We start from the raw sequence: 21,081 nt of genomic DNA, 5'->3' as shown, positions 1-21,081 counted from the left end.
AGAAGATACCACCAATTGTGAAATACGTCTTTTCATGCATAGATAAGATAGTCTGTGTATGTGTGTACATGCATACATCACACACACACACACACACACACACATCCATACATGCATATATACCTACATATTGGTATTTGAGAATGCTGCTCCCCATATGGGGTATCAGTCCCCATAGGGATCGAACCTGGGTCAGAGAGGTCTTACGACTGACAACACAACTGCTTATCATTGTGTGTGTTTGTGTGTGTGTGTGTGTGTGTAAAAAATTGATATTTGAGGATACTGCTCCTCATATGTGTTATCAGTCCCCATAAAGATCGAATATGGGTCAGAAGGGTCTTATGACTGACAACACAACTACTTACCATTGTGTATATGCGTGTGTGTGTGTAAAAAATTAAAGTTTCAGTGATAAATATATAAAAACATAGGAATTGAGTGGTACGTATGTAAATCTAACAATTTTTCCATGTAAAAAAAAAAATCAAAAAAAAAAAAAAAACCTAACAATGACAAAAGTCTAGATGCTGATATATAAATCTAGTAACCATATAATATTTAATTAATATACAAATAGAGGATTCTACAATATATCCTCTCATATTAGAATTTCATATAAGATTAAAGATGCAAATACATACCTTCATAGCAAGAGCATGTCGCACCAAAGGTCTCTCAATAATGGCCGTCTAATTACATCATTGACAAACAACATCGACGGCTATGATCGGCTTACTCTCGGCGATTAATATCTCAGAAAATGATACATTTCTCTAATATTATTATGGGGCATTTACATAAGTATCAATCAATTCTTATGCATTTACATATCTAACATCTAAACATATTCATATTTACATGCAGATCATTTAAATCTTTGACATTGCATGAAATGTCCTGCAATCATTAGATTTTTAAGAGTTGATGACACCCGAGTGTTATAAGTGTAAATATCAAATTACATAAAAAAATCATTAAATAAAATTAAAATTAACAGTTACTTGAGGTTGATTAAACTAGCACAAAAATATAATAAAATATAAAAGGAAGATTTATATATCACTCAATTCTTACATATTTACATATCTAACACCGAAATTTTAATTTTTTACATATATGCCACCTTGCCTATGCATAAAAAAGTTGTATTTCACTCTTTAAAGTTATAAGATATAAAAGTTTTGGGTGTCAGAATTGTGAAAAACAAAGTTTAGATGATAGATATGTAAATACCAATGAATTAGGTGGTATGTATGGAAAAAACAAAGTTAAGAATATACCAATTATAACCTTTGGATGACTCATAGTGAGTTGATCAACCAGCTGATCTTCGCGAAAATCTTATCGAAATGAATCAGGTGCTTTCGGACACGATAGCAGTGGACCGAGTAGAGTGTGGCAGCTGAACTTACTAGGATGAAAGATAAGATCACTAACTGGCCAAAATCCTGATGGGTGGAGAGCAATTTGAACAAAGAAAAAAAAATGTTCAGATACAAGTTTATATAAAAAGAAAATTTACATACATACCGATCAATTTTTATGTATTTGCATATCATATTTAAACACCTAAACCTCAATTTTTACATACATGCCACCTTCCTTAAGTATGAAAGGTGTATTTCACTTTTTAAAAGTTAAAATAATGTTATTTTGATGTGATATGAAAGATTTGGGTGGTAAACATGTAAAAAGTAATGTTCAGGTGTTATATATGTGAATAAATAAGAATTGGGTGGTATGTATGTAAATGCTCCATGAATGAAAGGAAGGTTTACAAAAATACCACTCATTTTTCATGTATTTGCATATCTAACACCAAAACTTCAATTTTTACATACATACTGCCTTACCTATGCATGTAAAGGTGCATTTCACATTTGAAAAGTCAAACCGGTGGTATTTTTTTAAGTGATATGAAAGATTTGAGTGGCATAAGTGTAAAAAGTAAAGTTCAAGTCTCACATATGTAAATACATTGGACATGAGTGGTATGTATGTAAATGCCCCATAAAAGGAAGATTTGCATACATACCATTCAATTCTCATGCATTTGCATATCTAACACCTAAACTTCAATTTTTACATACAAGTCACTTCACTTGTGCATGGAAAGCTGTATTTCACATTTTAAAAATTGAAATGGTGATATTTTTGCTGTGATATGAAAGGTTTGGGTGGTATAAATGTAACAAAGTAAAGTTTAATACATAGGAATTGGGAGGTATGTATGGACATGCCCCATATATGAATTCTTTTAAGAGTTCAGTGTAGATGACCTACCCTTGGATCTGAAACAATTAACCCCATAACGTAAGTAAGCAAATCCAGAAAGGACTGAAGCGAGCTCTGAACTCCACCAACAATGCATCTGTCAGCTTCAGAGACTTGGTCCTGTTTGATCAAACAATATAGCAGCTCAGTAGCAGTAATTGATATTTCTATAGACTTCACAAATCAGAAAAAGAAAGTCCAATTTGACATAAAAAAATACAGGGAAATTACATACATACCACACATTTTTTATGTATTTATTACATATCAAGCGCCGAAGTTTGATAAAAAAGTTTAAATATTAGCATGTAAATATGTAAGAAATGTGTGGCATGCATGTAAATATGAGAGTTTAGGTTTATCACATTATTCACCTGATCAACAAGCACCCCACTAAAGAATTATAAATATAAATATACGAGTTTAAATATTAGATATGTAAATACATAAAGAATTGTGTGGTATGTATGTAAATTTCCCAAATTCAATACCTGCATTAGTTGCGTAACACCAAGATCAAACATCCATAATCCAAGCCGTGACGCAGCAACTCCGCCCATTAGTATCCATGCCGAAGCAATGCCGTTGCTCACCCAAATGGACGCCAAACATATTAACAGAAAACACCACTGCAACAGAAGTAATAGCCACTACAGTCTTCTTCACCATTAATAAAATGGGGCATTTACATACATAGAACACAATTCTTATGTATTTACATATCTCAAACTTAAACTTTCATATTTACACACATAGGTGTGTAAATATGAAAGTTTGGATGTGAGATATGTAAATACATAATCGAGTGCTAATAATACCATCACATCATGCATGGGTTTATTGTACCAAAGTCTTATATTTATAACTATATAAGAGTTGTGTGGTATGTATGTAAATTTCCCAATTTTTTATCATGCTTTAAAAATATTAGGGAAATTTACATACGTAGCACTCAATTCTTATGGATTTATGTATCTCGCACCTAAACTTTGATATTTATCTATGTATGAAAAAGTAGATTTGACCATTAAAAGGTGTAATTAGTCCATGTGACATGAAAGAATTGGGTGTTATGCATGTAAAAATGAAAGTTTTGGGTGCCATGTATGTAAATGCCCCAAAATATAAATGTAAAATCCATATGAGTTTTTTTCCATTCAACATTTTGAAAATAAAAACTCAAAATAGTCAACATCCACAGCCTAAATAACATGCACAGAAGAGTACCTGTGTCCATATAGACCATAGTCCAGTCCGCAGCGTTGAAATGCGAGAATGTAAAATTGGATAAACGACGGTCGCCATAATTCCGATAATGGCACTAATCCCCCTTGCTATGCCGATGATGTAGGCTGGGATGCCTTTCCACTCCAATGTGGCTGTCATTAGTGTCCCAAAACTGGAATGACATGCAAAACTTAGGCTCTAAATGGGGGTAATAATCAGGGGAAAAAAAAGGTTTAGAACGTGGCCATAGGTCCGCGGTCACTACTATGCCGCCGCGGTTTGGTTCGTGTTCGGCAGAAGGCTCTATTCAAACATGAATTTTCACGATTTGGTTCACAACTCAGTTCAAAACGCTCAAACAAATTTGCTATTAATTATCATTTGTTTTTGTCCCGTGGAAAATTTGGTTGATATTGATCATATGAGTAATTGTCTGAGAACATTAACAATATGATAAATTTACACACACAACACAATTCTTATGTAATTAAATATACACACTTATTATAACATCTTGGTCTCATAAACCTATGCATGAAAATGTGTATTTTACTCTTAAAAAGATAGTAAAGGAGATATTTTTTATGTGAAGTAAACGATTTGAGTGCTATGTAAATATGAAAGTTTGAGTGTTAGACATGTAATTACATAAGAATTGTGAGATATGTACGTAAATTGCCCTAATAAAAAATGATGGGCTTGGTATTGATCCAATAATGTATTTTATTTGTCTTGCTCAAAGAAAGTAATTTTTTATGTGCATGTGTACGTGTATTATTTTTATACAAATCATTAGCCAGCTGAATACGGTCAAGTAAAGGTCTGTTTATGTTTGGTCGGTTTAAAAATGAGCTCAAATTATTTGTTTAAGCTAAGTTCATTGTCAGAGTGAGTGAGTGAAATACGATCTTCTTAGTGAGGCAAAGGTCATAAACACGAGCTTTTTATAGCTCTACTGTTAAGTCAGCCTAGTGAATTTGTATAATCATTCATAGATCATGTGCATGAGTTGCATGAAAATATTAACAGGAAATCAACTATTGTTGTGAACTTGAGGTATATGCAGCATAAACCATATGATTAGATGGTGGTGTGCCTAAATCATTAAAAATTCTAAAATATTTTATAAGAAATTAAACGCCAAAAAAATATGTCCATTTAGTATAATGCAGTGTATGGGGACAAATGTTTATAAATTAAAAGTCAAGAAAGTTCTAGCATTAGTCCATTCTTAAGTGCATATGATTTGACTTTATTTCATTAATCTATAACAAATGTCTTTGGATTTCGATACACCGATCCTCCAAGGATCACGCACGAAGGGAGAGGAAAGCACTACACCAGTATCTAGTGTGAACCAGTACTTGGAAGAAAGGGATAGGATATTGGCATAACTCAAACGACATCTATTGAGGGTCTGACATACCATGAAGAGGAAGGTGGATGGACACAATAAGAAGGTATAATTTGTACCGGAAGGCACGGTTTATTTGAAGCTGAGACCTTACTAGCAGAAGAAACTATCCAGGGGAAGTGAGAAGCTTCTCCACATTATTTTTGATGCTAAGAGATTGTGGCAAGCATTGGGACCGTGGCAAAAAAATATGTCCATTTAGTATAATGCAGTTTATGGGGACAAATGTTTATAAATTAAAGGTCAAGAAAGTTCTAGCATTAGTTCATTCTTAAATGCATATGATTTGACTTTATTTCATTAATCTATAACAAATGTCTTTGGATTTTGATACACCGATCCTCTAAGGATCACGCACGGAGGGAGAGGAAAGTAAGGGAGATTTGGGGGGGAAGTTTGAATGTATATTGGGGAGTACTTATTAGGGCTAATTAGCTAAGGTTTGCTTTAAGTTATGTTTTGCTGCAGTTTTTCCTTTGGAGTCTTGCTTCTAGCGGTGTCTAGGATTTGCAGAGATATAATTTATTTCTCGAATTGTGGATCAATCTTGTCTCTTGTTGTTTTGTTTGGAAATTGACAAAAATATCCCTAATTTTGGCTTTTCCACTTATTCCGTGTCATCTGTTCACTGATTTTGGTTGAGAGCATGATATTGGAGAGATGGTAGTACGAAAAGTAGATGCTTTGGAAAAGAGGTTGGAAGGAGAAGTAGAACAACTGAAATCCGGATTGGAGGAAAGAGTCTCAACCATAGAAAAAATGTTTTCTTCCATGGAAAACCGATTTGAAGGACAATTTGAGGTGTGGAGGAGATGTTGAGGAGGCTTAATCCAAAACCCCGCAAGCAGCTCCATCTGTAAACCTTAACTAAGGTTTGATCGGAAAATCTTTGATAAAATCAAAAGGAAAATAAAATCGAACGAGAGGAACATCAGGACGAAGGTATCTACCATCAAGAACCCCCTCCTAGGACTCCAAGAGAGAGAGCATTAGAGATTTCTAGCAGAGGGGGTTAGGCCGAAACAGGGAGGGTTTATGCAGGGAGTTTTGGAGGAGCACATAGAAAGAAAGAGAGAAACTGGAATGGGATATGGCTATGATCGAAAGAGGGAGTTTCGCCCTGGATATATGAGGGGAAATACCAAGATGAGAGGATAGGAAGTTGAAAATACCAATCTTCGAGGGAAAAGACACACATGGATGGGTGTATCATGTGGAGTAATACTTCTAGGTGAATGGGCTAAATGGAGAGAAGAAGGTCAAGGCAACAGGACTATGTTTGGAGGGGAAAGCTCTGCAAAGTTCCAATGGATGGAGAAGAGATACCTGATTTGTTCGTGGGAAGAAAAATGATTGTTTGTTGGAACATTTTCGAGCCATTCAGAAAAAAAGACCTACAAGAGCAATTCTATATATTGACTATGGAGGGAACTATCATGGAATATAGAGAGATTTGAGCTATTATTGGGACAACTGAGGGAAATTTCTGAAGCAGGATTGGAGGAGAACCTCATGAAATTCTTAAAGGCTGAAATACGGGCAACACTCCAACCATAGAGGCCGCAAGGATTAAGGGAGATGATGGACCTTGCCCAAATGGTGGAAGACAAGAAGTAGAAGAAGAAGACCAGCAAAAGCAGCAATATTGGAAGATTCCACAAGAGTACCTCAATGACCATGGCACCGAGAACCCATATGGTGTCACTTCAGAAAGAAACCGAATGAGAGAAATGTGGGGGCCCATCCCAGGGTCAAATTTAAGTGCCCCGTGGAGGTAGAGTGCAAGACAAGAAAGCAAAGAGATTATATTTTTTATGTGATGAGAAGTGTGTCTCAGGCCACTGGTGCAAAGAGAGCATGCTACATGTCGTAATTTGTGAGGAGTAGGAGGCAAAAAGTGGGAGTCAGAGGTAGAGGAGGACTTGCATTGAATGTAGTGGAGGTGTCCTTCAACTCAATGGCGGGCTTTACTCCAAATTATACCATGAAAGTGAGGGGACAAATTGGGAGCAACATGGATAGTGGGACCCCTTGATTTTATATAAAATCGGGTTGTGGATCAGCTAGGGTTGACACTGGTAGATATGAAAAGCTTTGGGATTATGATGGAGACAAGAAAGATGAAGAAAAGTTGGGGAATTTTCAAGGTATAAAGGTTGATAAAACAAGGCTCACAGGTGGCAGATGACTTCCTTGGACTTGGGAAGCACTAATGTAATTCTGCGAATGAAGCGGCTACAGACGATTGAAGAGGCGAAGGTCAATTAGAAATCTTTGAATATAGAGATTCAGGTGGAGGGAAGGAAGGTGGTGCAGAGAGGAAATGCTAGCCTATGAAGAACCTTGGTCTCACTCAAAATTATAGTTGAGGAAGCTATAAAGTATAGAGAAAACTCGAGTGCCAAAGTCGATGGAATTCTTGAAGTGTGATCAATAGCTTCTACATCAATTTTCAGACATTTTTCAACCGCCTAGTGGGCTACTGCCACCAAGAGAGCATGAGCGTGTCATTATATTTAAGGAAGCAGTTCCTCCTATCAATGTCAAATCATATTGATATCCCCAGATTCAGAAGGATCAGATAAAAAAATTGATCTGAGAGATGCTCGAAGTAAGGATTATCATTTCTAGTGCGAGCTCCATTTTCATTCAAGTTCTATTGGTGAAGAAAAAGAATGATAGCTAGAGATTTTGTGTGGACTACACGACTTTGAATAAAGAAATTATATCGGACAAGTTTTCTATTCTGGTGATTGATGAACTTTGGATGATTTTTATATAGCAATTATCTTCTCGAAAATCGATCTGAAATTGAGATACCATAAGATTAGGATGAATCCAGCTGATGTGCACAAGATAGAGTTCATGACTCATGAAGGAAATTATGAGTTTTTGGTGATGTCGTTCGGCCTTACCAATGCTCCAGCCACATTCCAATCTCTATGAATAAGGTTTTTCAGACTTATCTCAGGAAGTTCATTGTGGCATTTTTTGCTGACATCATGATCTACAGTCGTATAAAGACAAAGCATACGGGACACCTGAGGACAATATTGAAAACGTTAAGAGAGCACCAGTTATATGCCAACTTGAAGAAATATTCTTTACACAGTCACAAGTGGAGTACATAGGGTATGTGGTGACCTAGGCAGGGTAGCAACAGATCAGTCCAAGATCGAAGCTATGTTGAACCAGCCTTTGTCGAGGAGCAAGGAATTGAGAGGATTCTTAGGCCTCATCGGATACTAACAAAAATTCATGAAAGAGCATGGCTATTGACCGAGCAACTGAAGAAAGGCAGTTTCAAGTGGGTGGAATCAACAAAACAAGCTTTAGAACAATTGAAGAGAGTCATAATCAGCATTTTGGTATTAGCACTTCAAGACTTCAAGGCCATTTGAGATAAAGACGGATGCATCAAGATATGGATTGAGGACGATGCTCATGCAGGACCAGTAGCCTATTGCCTATTTTAGAAAGGTAATTACGATCATGGCAAGGCTCAAGTCCGTGTACGAGCAGAAATTCAATGTTATTATCTTAGCTATTCAGAAGTGGCATCCCTATCTGTTGGAAAGACACTTTATAGTCAGGACAAGTCAAGGAGCCTGAAGTACCTGTTGGAGCGGAGGATGGTGACTGAGGAGCATTAAATGTGGCTATCTTAGTTACTTGAATGTGATTTTGAGATCCAATACTACTCGGGGTTAGAGAAAAAAACCAGGGATGCATTATCGAAGAAGGTGGAAGAGCCCCAGATGACAATATTATCAGTGCCCTTAGTCCGAGATTAGGAAGCCCTGAGGCAGGAGAGCAAGCAGGATAGAGTTACAACAGGATCTGAACAGTCATTCAAGATACACATTGAGGGGAAAACAACTACTACCAGGGACAATTCGTGTTATCTAGGGCATCGAAGTACATCTCCAAACTGTTGCAAAAGTTTCACGACAATGCGATTGGGGAGCAGAGCACTCAAGGGTACAGAAGATTTCCGGTCGACTATCAACAGAGCTATACCAGGTGAGGATGTATAAAGATGTAGAGGACATGGTGGCAGGATGAGACGTACGCTAATGACAATTATTTGATTGTGACACTTGGAAGGTTACTGCAGCCCCTAGCTTTAAGTGGGAAGGTTTGAGAGGAGGTACGGTAGATTTTATGGAGGGATTGCTACAATTATAGGGGATTACAGTGATATTGGTGGTAGTGGATTGTCTTAGCAAGTATGCACACTTTATTCAATTATGACCCCCTTATCCTGTTGTCTGAGTCGTCGTGGTATTCACACAATAAGTTGTTCGTTTGCATGGTATTCTAGAATTTATTGTATCGTACAGGGACAAGGTGTTCCTCAACTATTTCTGTAAGGAACTGTTCAGGTTACAAGAGACAGTCCTAAAGAAGAGCACAACATATCATCTCCAAACAGATGGTCAAACAGTGGTGGTCAACAGAAGTGTGAAGACATATCTACGTTATTTTGTATCAGATACGTCGAAACTTTTGGCAAAGTGATTTGTTTGGACTGAGTATTGGTACAATACTTCATACCATATTGCAGCCCAAACCACTCCATTCAGAATTTTATTTAGGGGGCATCCACCTCACCAGATACACTATGGGCATAGCACTACACTAGTATCTAGTGTGAACCAGTACTTGGAAGAAAGGGATAGGATATTGGCATAACTCAAGCGACATCTATTGAGGGTCTGACATACCATGAAGAGGAAGGTGGATGGACACAATAAGAAGGTATAATTTGTACTGGAAGGCACGGTTTATTTGAAGCTGAGACCTTACTGGCAGAAGAAACTATCCAGGAGAAGTGAGAAGCTTCTCCACATTATTTTCGATGCTAAGAGATTGTGGCAAGCATTGGGACCGTGGCATACTGTCTGAAATTTTCACCATTATCATCATTGCATCAAATATTTCATGTATCACAACTAAGATGTGTTATCACAGACCACACACCCTCGTCCCCACTAAATCCGACACTGACAGAAAACTTAGAGGTAGGTTTGCCAAAAAAACTCGTCGTTTGCAAACAGCACATGTTTGGCTTGTTAAGTAGCCCCTATTTGATTTGTTCGTCAAATAAGCGAGCCAAACACAAATCATTTTTTGAGCTCGATTTATAACTGAGCAGAACACAAACAAAAGTTTGTTCGTTCGTGCTCGGCTCATTTTTGCTCAAAATAAATAAATAATAATATTTATTTATATCATTTTTAATATTAAATTTTTATATTATATTTAAAAAATGCATATAAAAGATTTGGGTAGTATAAATGTAAAAAGTAAAACTTAGGTGTTACAAATGTAAATATATAGGACTTGGTCTGTAGGTATTTAAATGCTAAAAAGAAACAAACAAACCTAAACTCAATCCTATCTCACAATAGGGCTGTTAAAAAAGCTTGTTATTCGCAAACAAATCGTGTTTGGATTGTTAAGCAGCTCTGTTTGAATTGTTCATTAAATAAACGAGTCGAACACGAATAATTTTTTTTAAAATCAAATTATAAATAAGCCGAACACGAAAAAAAATAAATTTTAATAAGCTGAACATGAACAATTATTGGGCTTGCTCGAGCTCGGCTCATTTACACCCGTACTTGGAGGTGATTTTGGAACCTTTAGAGGTAGAACGGGTGCGTCGAGGATCAAGTGGAGCAAAGTGGAGCAAAGGAAGCACTGATTAAATGGAAAGATATGCCAGATTATAAGCAAATTGGGGCCATTATGAAGTGATCCAGAAGTAATTTCCATCATTCCACTTTGAGAATAAGGTGCTTCTTTAATAAGGGAGTATTGATGCGTAGATCTTCCCTGGACCGATTTAGCTCTGGCCGGTCAAGCCAAACTAGTGGGTAACCAACCCTCATGTGGAACCCGCAAAACCACTAATCACATACGTGAGGAGAGGAAAGTAAGAGAGTTTTTTAGAGAATGTTTGAATGTATCTGTGGGAGTATTTATTATGGCTAATTAGCTAGGGTTTGCTTTAAATTATACTTTCTTGCTTGAAGTCTTATTCCTGACGGCGTCTAGGGTTTATGGAAAAATAATCTACTTATCAAATTGTAGATCAATCTTGAATCTTGTTGTTTTACTTGGAAATCAGTAAAACTAGCCCTAATGTGAGTTTTCTTACTTATTTCATGTCATTTGTTTGTTAATTTTGGTTCTGGTGCATATCAGATTCTTCTCTTATTTTTCCATCTCCTTGTGAATTTGCAACCAACATAATGCTAGACAATTTTACATTTATTGTTCCTGAGGTTATATTAGATGATAAAATTATACCTATTATTGACGGTGAATTTTAGAGAAATTTTTTACATTTTCACAAGTGAGCTGTTTAAGTTGATTCTCACGTGATATAATAGAAAGCACAATCTACTTCTTGAATATTAAATGCTAAATTATTTAAAGCCAAATTCGTTCAAACTAGGCAGAGTTGATGGAGATTTGTAAGCATATATTCGGTGAAAACAACAAGCAAATATATGTGTTGAATCTTATTTTGTATGTGAATTCAGGCCTCAAGATAGAGAATTTAAGCATTTAGCATTGATTATTAGTGCTAGATTTTAAGATAAAGAGTTATAAAATAAAGAGTACTAGAATCATTGTCATAGAATTAGATTGAGGCACCTAAAAGACGCTAATAAAATTATTTTTATGAGTAAACTTCATGATTTCAATATTTTGGATGTTTATGAAAAAGCAAATTCTACGTGGCATAAAATTACAAACACAATAAAACAAGTGACAAAATATGTACTTGGAGAATCAAAAAGAAAAATTCCTATAGACAAAAGAAAAATTCCTATAAACAAAAATAATTAATGATGGAATAATAATGTGCAAGAAAAGATATAATATAAGAAGTTATGTTATAAAAATTGGTCTAACTATAAAAGCATAAGAGAACTGAGAAAAATATAAAATGACCCGTAGGGAGTCTAAAAGAACAATTTGTGGAGCTAAAAATTTTGTTTTTAGCATTTTTATGATATATTAGATACTAAAGATGGTGAAAAATATATGTGCAAAACTAGCCAAACAAAGAGAAAAGAAAAGTAAAGATATAACTCAAGTAAAGTGTATTAAAGATGAAAATCAAAAAGTATTTTTCTTAAAAAAAATAATCAACACAGGTGGGTGAGCTATTTTGTTAAACTTTTCAATAAAATTTCTAAAAATAAGATCAACCTTGATGATCTTAATATATTGATTTTTACCGTCGCATAAGTAGAAAAGAAGTTGAAGAGAATTTAATGAAAACCAAGGGTGGAAAGTCTGTAGGACCTGATGATATCTCAATTGAAGTGTGTAAGTGAGCTCTTTAATATTATTTTAAAAACTAAAAGGATGCCTGATGAGTGGAAGAAGATTATTTTGATTCTCATTTTTAGGAAGTGTGCAGACTATAGAGGAATTAAATTGATGTGTCGTACTTTAAAATTATGGAAGAGGGAAATTAAACAAATGTTAAGACGTATTACAAAGATTTCTCACAATCATTTTGGATTTATATTGGGGATGTCTACTATGGAAGCTATACATTTATTGAGAGGTTTGATGGAGAAGTACAGAGAGAATAATGAGGATCTACATATGAACATATGATTTTTAGATAAAGCTTACGATAAGGTTCCAAGAGATATCCTTTGGAGAGTTCAGAGATATCCTTTGAGATATCCTTTGGAGAGTTCTAGAAAAGAAAGGTGTTGATATGACTTATATTCAAGTCATTAAAGTTATGTATACTAGTGATGTTACTTGTGGTCGAACAGAAGGACCACTGAACAAATATTTTCCTATTTCAATTGGATTACATTAATGATCAGCTTTAAGTCCATATCTTTTTGCTTTAGTTATAGATGCTCTTACTGGACATTTACAGAAGAATGTACCTTGATGTATGCTTTTCGTTGATGATATCCTTCTTGTTGATAAGATTAGAGAAAGAGCTCAGAAAAAACATGAATTATGGAGGTCTACTTTGGAGTCTAAAGGCTTTCATTTGAGTAGAACTAAAACTAAATACATTGAATGTAATTTTAGTAGTAATAACTCTAGTGATAGAGTTGTAACTAGGGTGATCAAATTATTAGAAGGTATGAACGCTTTAGATATCTTGGGTCTATTGTTCAAAGTAATGGTAGTATAAATGTGGATGTTATTAGTAGAATTCACCTTGGTTGGTTGAAGTGGAGGAATGCCTCGGGCCTATTGTGTGATAGAAAAGTATCACTAAAACTGAAAGAAAAATTTTATAAGATGGTAGTGAGACCTGCAATGCTTTGTGGCGCAGAATGTTGGTCTTTAATAGAGAAGCATAAAACTAAGTTAAGTGTTGCCGAGATGAGAATGCTTAGGTGGATGAGTGGCTTTACGGTGTAGCTCCAGTGGCAGACAAAATTAAAGAGAGTCATCTTAGATGATTTGGTCACATTAAATGTCGGCAATCTGATGATCAAGTTAGGAGAGTAGATGTTTTAGATTCGAATTATGCTAAGAAATGCAGGGGTAGACCTAGAAAGTCTCGGGCTTATTGTATAAAAAATGATATTAATTTATTAGAATTAAATGAAAACATGACACTCGACAAGATACAATGGAGAAAAAGGATCAAAGTAGTGGGATAAAGGCTTGTGGTTATTGTTGTTGTTGTTGTTGTTGTTGTATTCACGCCTCGAGATTCACGCCTCAAGAGCAGAGCTAATTGGAAATGAGGAAAGACCTAGAGAAGGGAAGGTGAAGCTATGGATTGCATTATATTTTAGGGTAACCATTCAATGGCAAAAAGGGTCCTCCTTTTACATTAACTCCCCACCCCTTATATAGGGGCATTCTCCTATTAAATATACAAATGTTATGGTTACACTAAGCTTTCTTAAGTTCTTCGGCTGCTTGAATTTTGTCATTTATTTCCATGAGTATGTATTTTATATTATCTCGGGTCTCTAATCTTCTGCGGGAGCCATATTCAAGCCGATATCAGCGACCAATTTGCTGAGTCACATCTAATGTCAAGTTAGTTTTCCACATTTGGGACTCACCTTGCAGACACTCGCCTCATGGGCGAGTAAATTACAATCTCATCAGTCGTCTGATATTGTTTGATGCGGTTTGCTAATAGTTGGTTTATCATATTCGGGTATCTTTGCTCAGCGAATCGTATTTGGTCAATCACACTCGGCTGCTCGAATCTGGTTACTGGTTACTGGCTACTGGTTGTCAACCACTTGGGCTAGATTGCCTTTACTTCATTTGCTTCGATATTGTTTGATGTGGTTTGCTAATAGTTGGTTTATCATATTCGTGTATCTTTGCTCAGCGAATCATATTTGGTCAATCACACTCGGCTGCTCGAATCTGGTTACTGGTTACTGGCTACTGGTTGTCAACCACTTAGGCTAGATTGCCTTTACTTCATTTGCTTGCAGGACTGGATCACTTGGTCGGCTTAGGTCTAAAAAGGACCTTTTAGCCAATCTTTGTTCCCGTTGGCTCATTATGACCGCTTTTGGCCATACAATATGTTCAAAAAAATTAGTTTACTCTCATTATTTTATAGTTAATAATTAATTTTGCAATATTTCAGTTTAAGAGATTAAAAATGCTTATCATGACATGCCTATGAGAATGGGATGAAATCTCTCTCATTATTTTATAGTTAATATTTAATTTTGCAATATTTCAGTTTAAAAGATTAAAAATGCTTATCATGACATGCCTATGAGAATGGGATGAAATCTCTTTTGTTATGATGTTATTGGATTAGTGCACCTCTAGTTTGCTTCGGTTTGAGTACGAGCTATTTTTTATATTATAATCTCATGGATAAGTTGTTATTGAAGCTAACTGATTTTGCTTCTAGTAACAAAAGACTGAATTTTTTAAAACTTCTTGATAGTTCTTGATAGTTCTTGATAGTTCTTGATAGAACAATTTGTAAATAGAATAATCTTTAGGCATGTAGGGAAGAAGAAAAAACCTTTAGCTTAATAAACTTTCCTCTTTTATTCAATCTTGTGTGCTTGATTGCACTTTGTTCTTTTGATTATGGTGCAACCAATATCTGAGATAATTCATCTTTTTGCATCTATTGAAAGCCTAAAAGTTCTATATTTAGTGATTTTTCTTCTCGTTCTCTTTTCTTCAGGTGTTTGGGAGCACGTTTGAATTTAGTTAAATCTGTTACAATTGGGTTACTTTCTTACATTGTAAATTTTAATTGACAAGTCATTTTTGGCGGTTTTAAATGCTTAATGGATTTCTTTGATTTTGGTTATCAGTTAAATTACATTCTGACATGAGTTTCTAGAACTTTCATGTTTAAATCAAAAAATAATGATAATTGGTGGCCTTCGTAACTACAAATTTCTAAACTGATTTAAGCATATATTACATCATTTAGTTGTTCTAAGAACCCTAAACACTAAGACTTTCTACAACAGCTTAAGAACCCCAGACAAGAAGACGTTCTGCAACAACCAATTCCCAAACCTTTATGGGTCAGCCCAAACGCATTTCAATTCATGTTCCAAATTTTAGTAATTTATCTAAACATGTTTTCTAAAATCCAAAAATAAAAGTGAAAACATAATTTTTTGAAAGCAATATTTAAATTTTAATGATATTAATAAAGCAAAAGGGAAAAATATCAAGAGAAATTTGTCAAAATGATCCCCTGATTCTCTGTAAGGATTTATTTTAATCCCATAATCAATAAAAGGATCATTTTAGTCCCCAAACTTTTTAAATTATGCTAACATAGTCCTCCCTATGGTAAAAATAGTCTCCAAGGAGGACTATTTTAGCCCATGTTAAGGGGGTGTTTGGTAGTATTGTTTTAATATGATTTAGACATGAATTTAAGGTAGATCTAGCTATAAAAAAAAAATTTAATTCAACGCTCCGTTAAATCAAAATTTCTTGTGTTCCGTCTCCGTTTCTCCCGTTTCATCTCTCTTATGACGTAAATTTAAATTTACTAAATCCAATTGCAAGGCAGATTTAAAAGATTTACTCCATCATAGTTCGCGAGCTCCATCGCCATCGCACTGGATTTGAAAAATCCGGATTTATTAGATTAGATAAATCCTACTTAACATAAAACCATGTTGCAGCCAACTACATCTTAAAAAACCTAGTAACTTATTTGACACTTTTACATCGGTATTAAAATGACCCTTAAAGTAAATAGTCAGGCCTAGTAACTTATTTGACACTTTTACATACTTCGGTATTAAAATGACCCTTAAAGTAAATAGTCAGGACACTATTTTGATACTTTACTCAAAATATCAAACTTGTTGAATCAACAAATAAAACTTGAATTATAATACATTTTGAAAGATAGATAAAACCCAAAAAGATCGAAGAAACCAACCTTAAGACGGTGAAATACAGCAAAGCCAAAGCCACGCCAGGAAGCACCACATCTTGATTAAAATAAACAATCCAGGCATCAAAGCAAAGCGTCTTTGACAAACATTCAGCCATTTTCCTTCTCCAACTACTTGATTCCACCATTGAAGATTCTATGGAAAAGCTTGAAACTTCTTCTACGTGTCTTCTTTCTCTGCTTTCACTCAGAGCAGGAAAGCCATGGTATACTGTAATCCAAAGCCAATACTCTAACCATACTGATAACACATTCCACAGTGCTAGAGTTACGGCTGATGCCACCAATGACACGAAGCTGATGATGAAACCTGTCAAAACTGGGGCGAAAAGTTTGCAGATTAAATCAATCCTTCTGACGGTAGAGTTCATTTCTGCAAGCTCCTCAGGAGGCCGCCCGTGGGAAATTACAACCACCCTGAAATCCCACGGAAAGAAATGAAGTTTTGTAATATTGTTCGACCAAATAATATCAGTAATTTGTACAAGAGAATATTGGTGTTGAATTACAATCTGCTTCGCATGAAAAACGAAGAAATAATCCTAAAATGTTCCATATAACAACCTTTGCAACAAATAAAATCAAGGGAAATTTACATAAGTAGCACTCAATTTTTATGTATTTACATATCTCACAACTATATTTTCATATTTACATGCATGGCGCTTAGTGTTTTACCATGCATGAAAAGATATTTTACTTTTAAAAAAATGGTAATATTGCTAATTTTGATGTGGCATTAAAGATTTGAGTGTTATGTGTGTAAATATGAAAGTTTTGGAGTGAAAAAAAGTAAATACATAAGAATTGTGTCATGTATCTAAATGCCCACCAGCAGGAGAAAGAATTTAAAATATGCAAATTGTACTTTCAAAAGCTAGTCATACTGAAGGAGAATGTAACCGGAAAATTCTCTTATTTCTTAATCTTCATATTACAACTCTCATTATATAGATAGTAAACTCTAGAGCAAGTATAAGTTCTACAATTATAACTTACCATAGATACAACAAACAAATAAGGACAAAACTAGAAACATAATAATAGAGAAATAAATGAGGATAAATCTAAAAAGGAAACACAAAATTTCACACTCCCCCGCGATTTCGTGAAGACACTGTGAATAACAACTCCATTGAAATTTTTAGAGATAAAATGTCTATCAATCTTAAAGTGATTGATCTTGTCATGATATAAAGGATTCTTCAGTACTGATGGTGGCTTGGCTATCGCTGAACAACTTTAAAGGATTAATCGTGGGACGTGGAGTATCCCAGCTCATTAATACCCTTTGAATCTACATTCCTTCACAAATTCTCAAAGTGTCAGATACTCATAATTTGCACTACTTCTAGAGACCACTGCTTGTCTCTTGCTCCTCCATGTGATAAGATTTCCCCGGGCATAAGAGTTTGTATAGGTTTGCACTAACATTCATGTTTCTTTTAATAAATATAAGATGTAATTCCTTTAGGATATCATAATATTTATCCTGGACCAGGGCATTTTCATGCTTATAAAGTATTTTATTGCTCCAAGATCTTTAATTTAAAATTTAGTAACAGGAACCATCTTTGACTTTCCAATCTGTGTCATCAACACCTATCAAGACCATACCATCAATATAGAAAATGAGTATCGCTTTCTTACCTTCTTGTGCATGCTTTATGAACGGTGTATGATTACTTGGCATTGGATGTACTCATTAGATTTCATAGTCTGCCAAGCTTATCAAACCAAGCCCTTGACGATTGTTTGAGGTCATAAACTGACTACTTTAGTTTACAAACATGATGTTTATTTAAGTTATCTCCCAGTCTTAAGGGAATTTCCATATACACTTCTTTCATGACTTTATTCAAAAATATATTCTTCATATCAAGTTGATGCAATTCTCACTATTAATTCACTGCCAATGAGAGAAGAATTCTTGATAGTTTGTCTCATATAACTGAGTGAAAACTTTGGTCACCAACCTAGCCTTGAACCTCTCAATGCTCCATTATGCTCTGTACTTAACATTGAAAACCCATTTGCATCCACTTGATCTTTTATTTGGAGGAAGTCTTGTAAGTGTCATTAGCTTAAGTGTTTGGATCTCTTCAACTACATTATTTTATTCTAGATTGTGGCGTGCTTCATGAATTAACTTGGGTATTTGCACACTATCAAGATTTGATACAGAAGCTTTGTAAGTTGATGATAACCATAGTAGCATATTTATGGATAGAATAATTTGTGCAACTTTCCCTATCTTCTTTGGTGGATTTTACTTCCCTTGGAACCTCAGAGATGGGTGAATTCAGGTTTAGTTGTGATCAATCATGTGGTTGCATATTATCTTTATCCTACTCGGTGAATTCCTATCCCCTAGTATATACACGGGGATCTTTATTTTTAATCTCCGATTGGATGTTCTCAACAGAAGGAACTTGGGAAGCTAGATGGTTAGATGGAAGGAGAACAGATTGCGATGACTCTAGATCAGTGTATGTATCTATACTAGTGTAAGGAAGCAGAATATGTTTTAATGACTCTAGGTCAGTGTGGGTGTCTAAAGTGGAGTCATAAGTTTGATATTCACCATGACTCTTCCCCCGAATATTAGGTTTGTAATAATAGAGTTGGTTTTTAGAGAATGTAGCATCCATGAAGCTATAGTATTTTTTTGTAATGGAAGAATAACACTTGCACCTTTTTGTTAGAAGCATACCCTAGGAAAATACATTTGAGGGATTGTGGGTCAAGTTTTGTGTGGTTTGGTTGGTGGATGTGAGCAAAAGAAATACAACCAAATACTTTTTAAGAAAGATTGTATGAGAAGGCTCCGACATGAGGGCGTTTTTTATCACAATATCGAGAGGAGCTTTAAATCCAAGAACCCTACTTGGCGTTCTATTAATGAGGTAGGTTGTTGTGAGCAAATCTACCCAAAAACTTTTTGGGACAATGTGAGAGAGTATTATAGACCAAAATACCTCAAAGGGATATTTATTCTTTCTCTCGGCTATCGCATTTTGTTGAGAAATTTCAGCACAATAACGTACATGGATGATGTCATTCTTTGCAAGGTAGGATCCAATCATAGAGTTGATGTATTCATTTGCATTATCAGTTTTGACAATCTGAATTTTGCATTGGAAGTTAATATAAATCATGTTATGGAATGACTAAAAAATTTATGCAGTTTCAAATTTTTACTTCATGAAAAATATCTAACTAGTTCTAGTGTTGCCATCTATAAGGAGGCAAATCATCTAACTTCATTGATGGTTTTCAATTTTAATGGTCAACAAATATCACTGTGTTGATCCAATTAGAAGAGTGTATGTTTTATATTTGACTTATGTTAAGAAAAGGCAAAGGTAGACCTATGAAGACTTGGGCATATTCTATAAAAAATGATTTTAATTTATTAGAATTAAATGAAAATATGACACTAAATAGGATGCAATGGAGAAAAAGGATTCAAGTAGCCAACCTCATTTAGTAGGACAAAGGTTTTGTTGATGTTGTTGTTATTGTTGAACAAATGTTGTGATGATACAGAATGATTGTGAAGGTTTGTACTTAAACAAATGTTAAATATGGGGGGAATGTTTAGCCCATTGACAGGTTTCACACTGATAAAACTCTGATTTTTTACTAATAAAAATGATGATAAAACTTTGCAACAAAACGAAAATTGAGACATAAAAAATGACAATGTCATAACAAAACTTGAGTCACAACAGACTTAAACACAGCAGACTCAGGAACAACGGACTCGTGAATACGGGGAGAACAAGTGTTAAGACAATAATTTTCCTTGAGCAGGCATAGACTTTGATACAATTCAGCACTGTCAATCAACTTCTCTGAATCCACCACCTGAAGTTCACAAGATGAAGTGAAATTTAGTAACGCGATTCAAGTTATAAGTAATCTTGTAGATTGAAAATAAGTTGCAATCTAATTGTGAAACATAAAACGCATAAGAGAGTTGAATATCTTTAGAAACTTTCACTTCTCCTTTTCCAACAATCCTGGAGTGAGATCCATCGGCAAGTTTAACAAATCTGGAGTGGGTGAATTTTTGGTAATTGATGTGAACATTTATATCTTCAATCATGTGATCAAAAGCATCCGAATCTATTATCCAAGCTCAAAATCTTTCATTGATAGTGAGATGGGAGGATATTATACTTTGATGCATCTTAAGCAGGTAGGCTCCTCGGTTGTGCTCTAAATAAGTTTCTTCAACACCTCTAGTTGTTCTTTAGTGAAAGGACTAAGTTCAGATGAACCTTCAGAAGATATAGCAGCATAGGTCTTGCGGTCTTGGTCTTTCCTCCCTTACCCCGGTTTCCAATCTGCAGGTTTCCATGTACTTTCCAACGCCTGTCTTGTGTGGCCAAATTTCTTACAATATTCTCACCGGTGATGATTCTTCTTTGTCTTTGATTCATTAGAAGAGTTGTGTGAGTACAAAACAGAGCATTCAATGCTAGATGAATTCAAACTTCATATCATCATGATTTTTTTCCTCCTTTCTTCTCTTCGAACTTCAACAAAGGCTTTTCTTGTGGTAAGAAGAGGCTCCGTCCCTATGATTCTTCTTCTGACCTCATCTAATTTCTTATTTAGTCCTAATGAAAACTTAATCATCATTTTCTTCTCCACTATAAGTTTTTACAAAATGGCATCTTGAAGACATATATATATATATATATATATATATATATAAGTT

The 21,081-nt window shown here is 35.0% G+C and overlaps 1 protein-coding gene across 4 annotated transcripts in view; it reads right to left on the bottom strand.

Annotated features, from left to right (window-relative positions):
* Positions 1–535: 535 nt before the first annotated feature.
* The window catches only part of LOC110023263 (solute carrier family 40 member 1-like), a 29,045-nt gene continuing 8,499 nt past the window's right edge, over positions 536–21,081 (bottom strand). For 3 of the 4 annotated variants that reach the window (XM_020722581.1, XM_020722579.1, XM_020722583.1), the window contains 6 exons: positions 16,338–16,769; positions 3,505–3,676; positions 2,769–2,906; positions 2,287–2,397; positions 1,284–1,451; positions 536–900 (listed from right to left, as the gene is read on the bottom strand). In XM_020722581.1, coding sequence (XP_020578240.1) covers positions 1,305–1,451; positions 2,287–2,397; positions 2,769–2,906; positions 3,505–3,676; positions 16,338–16,769 — 1,000 coding nt within the window. In that variant the 3' untranslated portion in view covers positions 536–900; positions 1,284–1,304. The remainder of the gene's footprint in view (positions 901–1,283; positions 1,452–2,286; positions 2,398–2,768; positions 2,907–3,504; positions 3,677–16,337; positions 16,770–21,081) is intronic. The other variant, XM_020722582.1, reaches the window with a different exon arrangement.

The sequence above is a fragment of the Phalaenopsis equestris genome, unplaced genomic scaffold (assembly GCF_001263595.1).
Source record: "Phalaenopsis equestris unplaced genomic scaffold, ASM126359v1 Scaffold000223, whole genome shotgun sequence".
NCBI lineage: Eukaryota > Viridiplantae > Streptophyta > Magnoliopsida > Asparagales > Orchidaceae > Phalaenopsis > Phalaenopsis equestris.
Note: the sequence above shows the minus strand (reverse complement) of the source record. Positions and strands in the feature narration are given on the sequence as shown.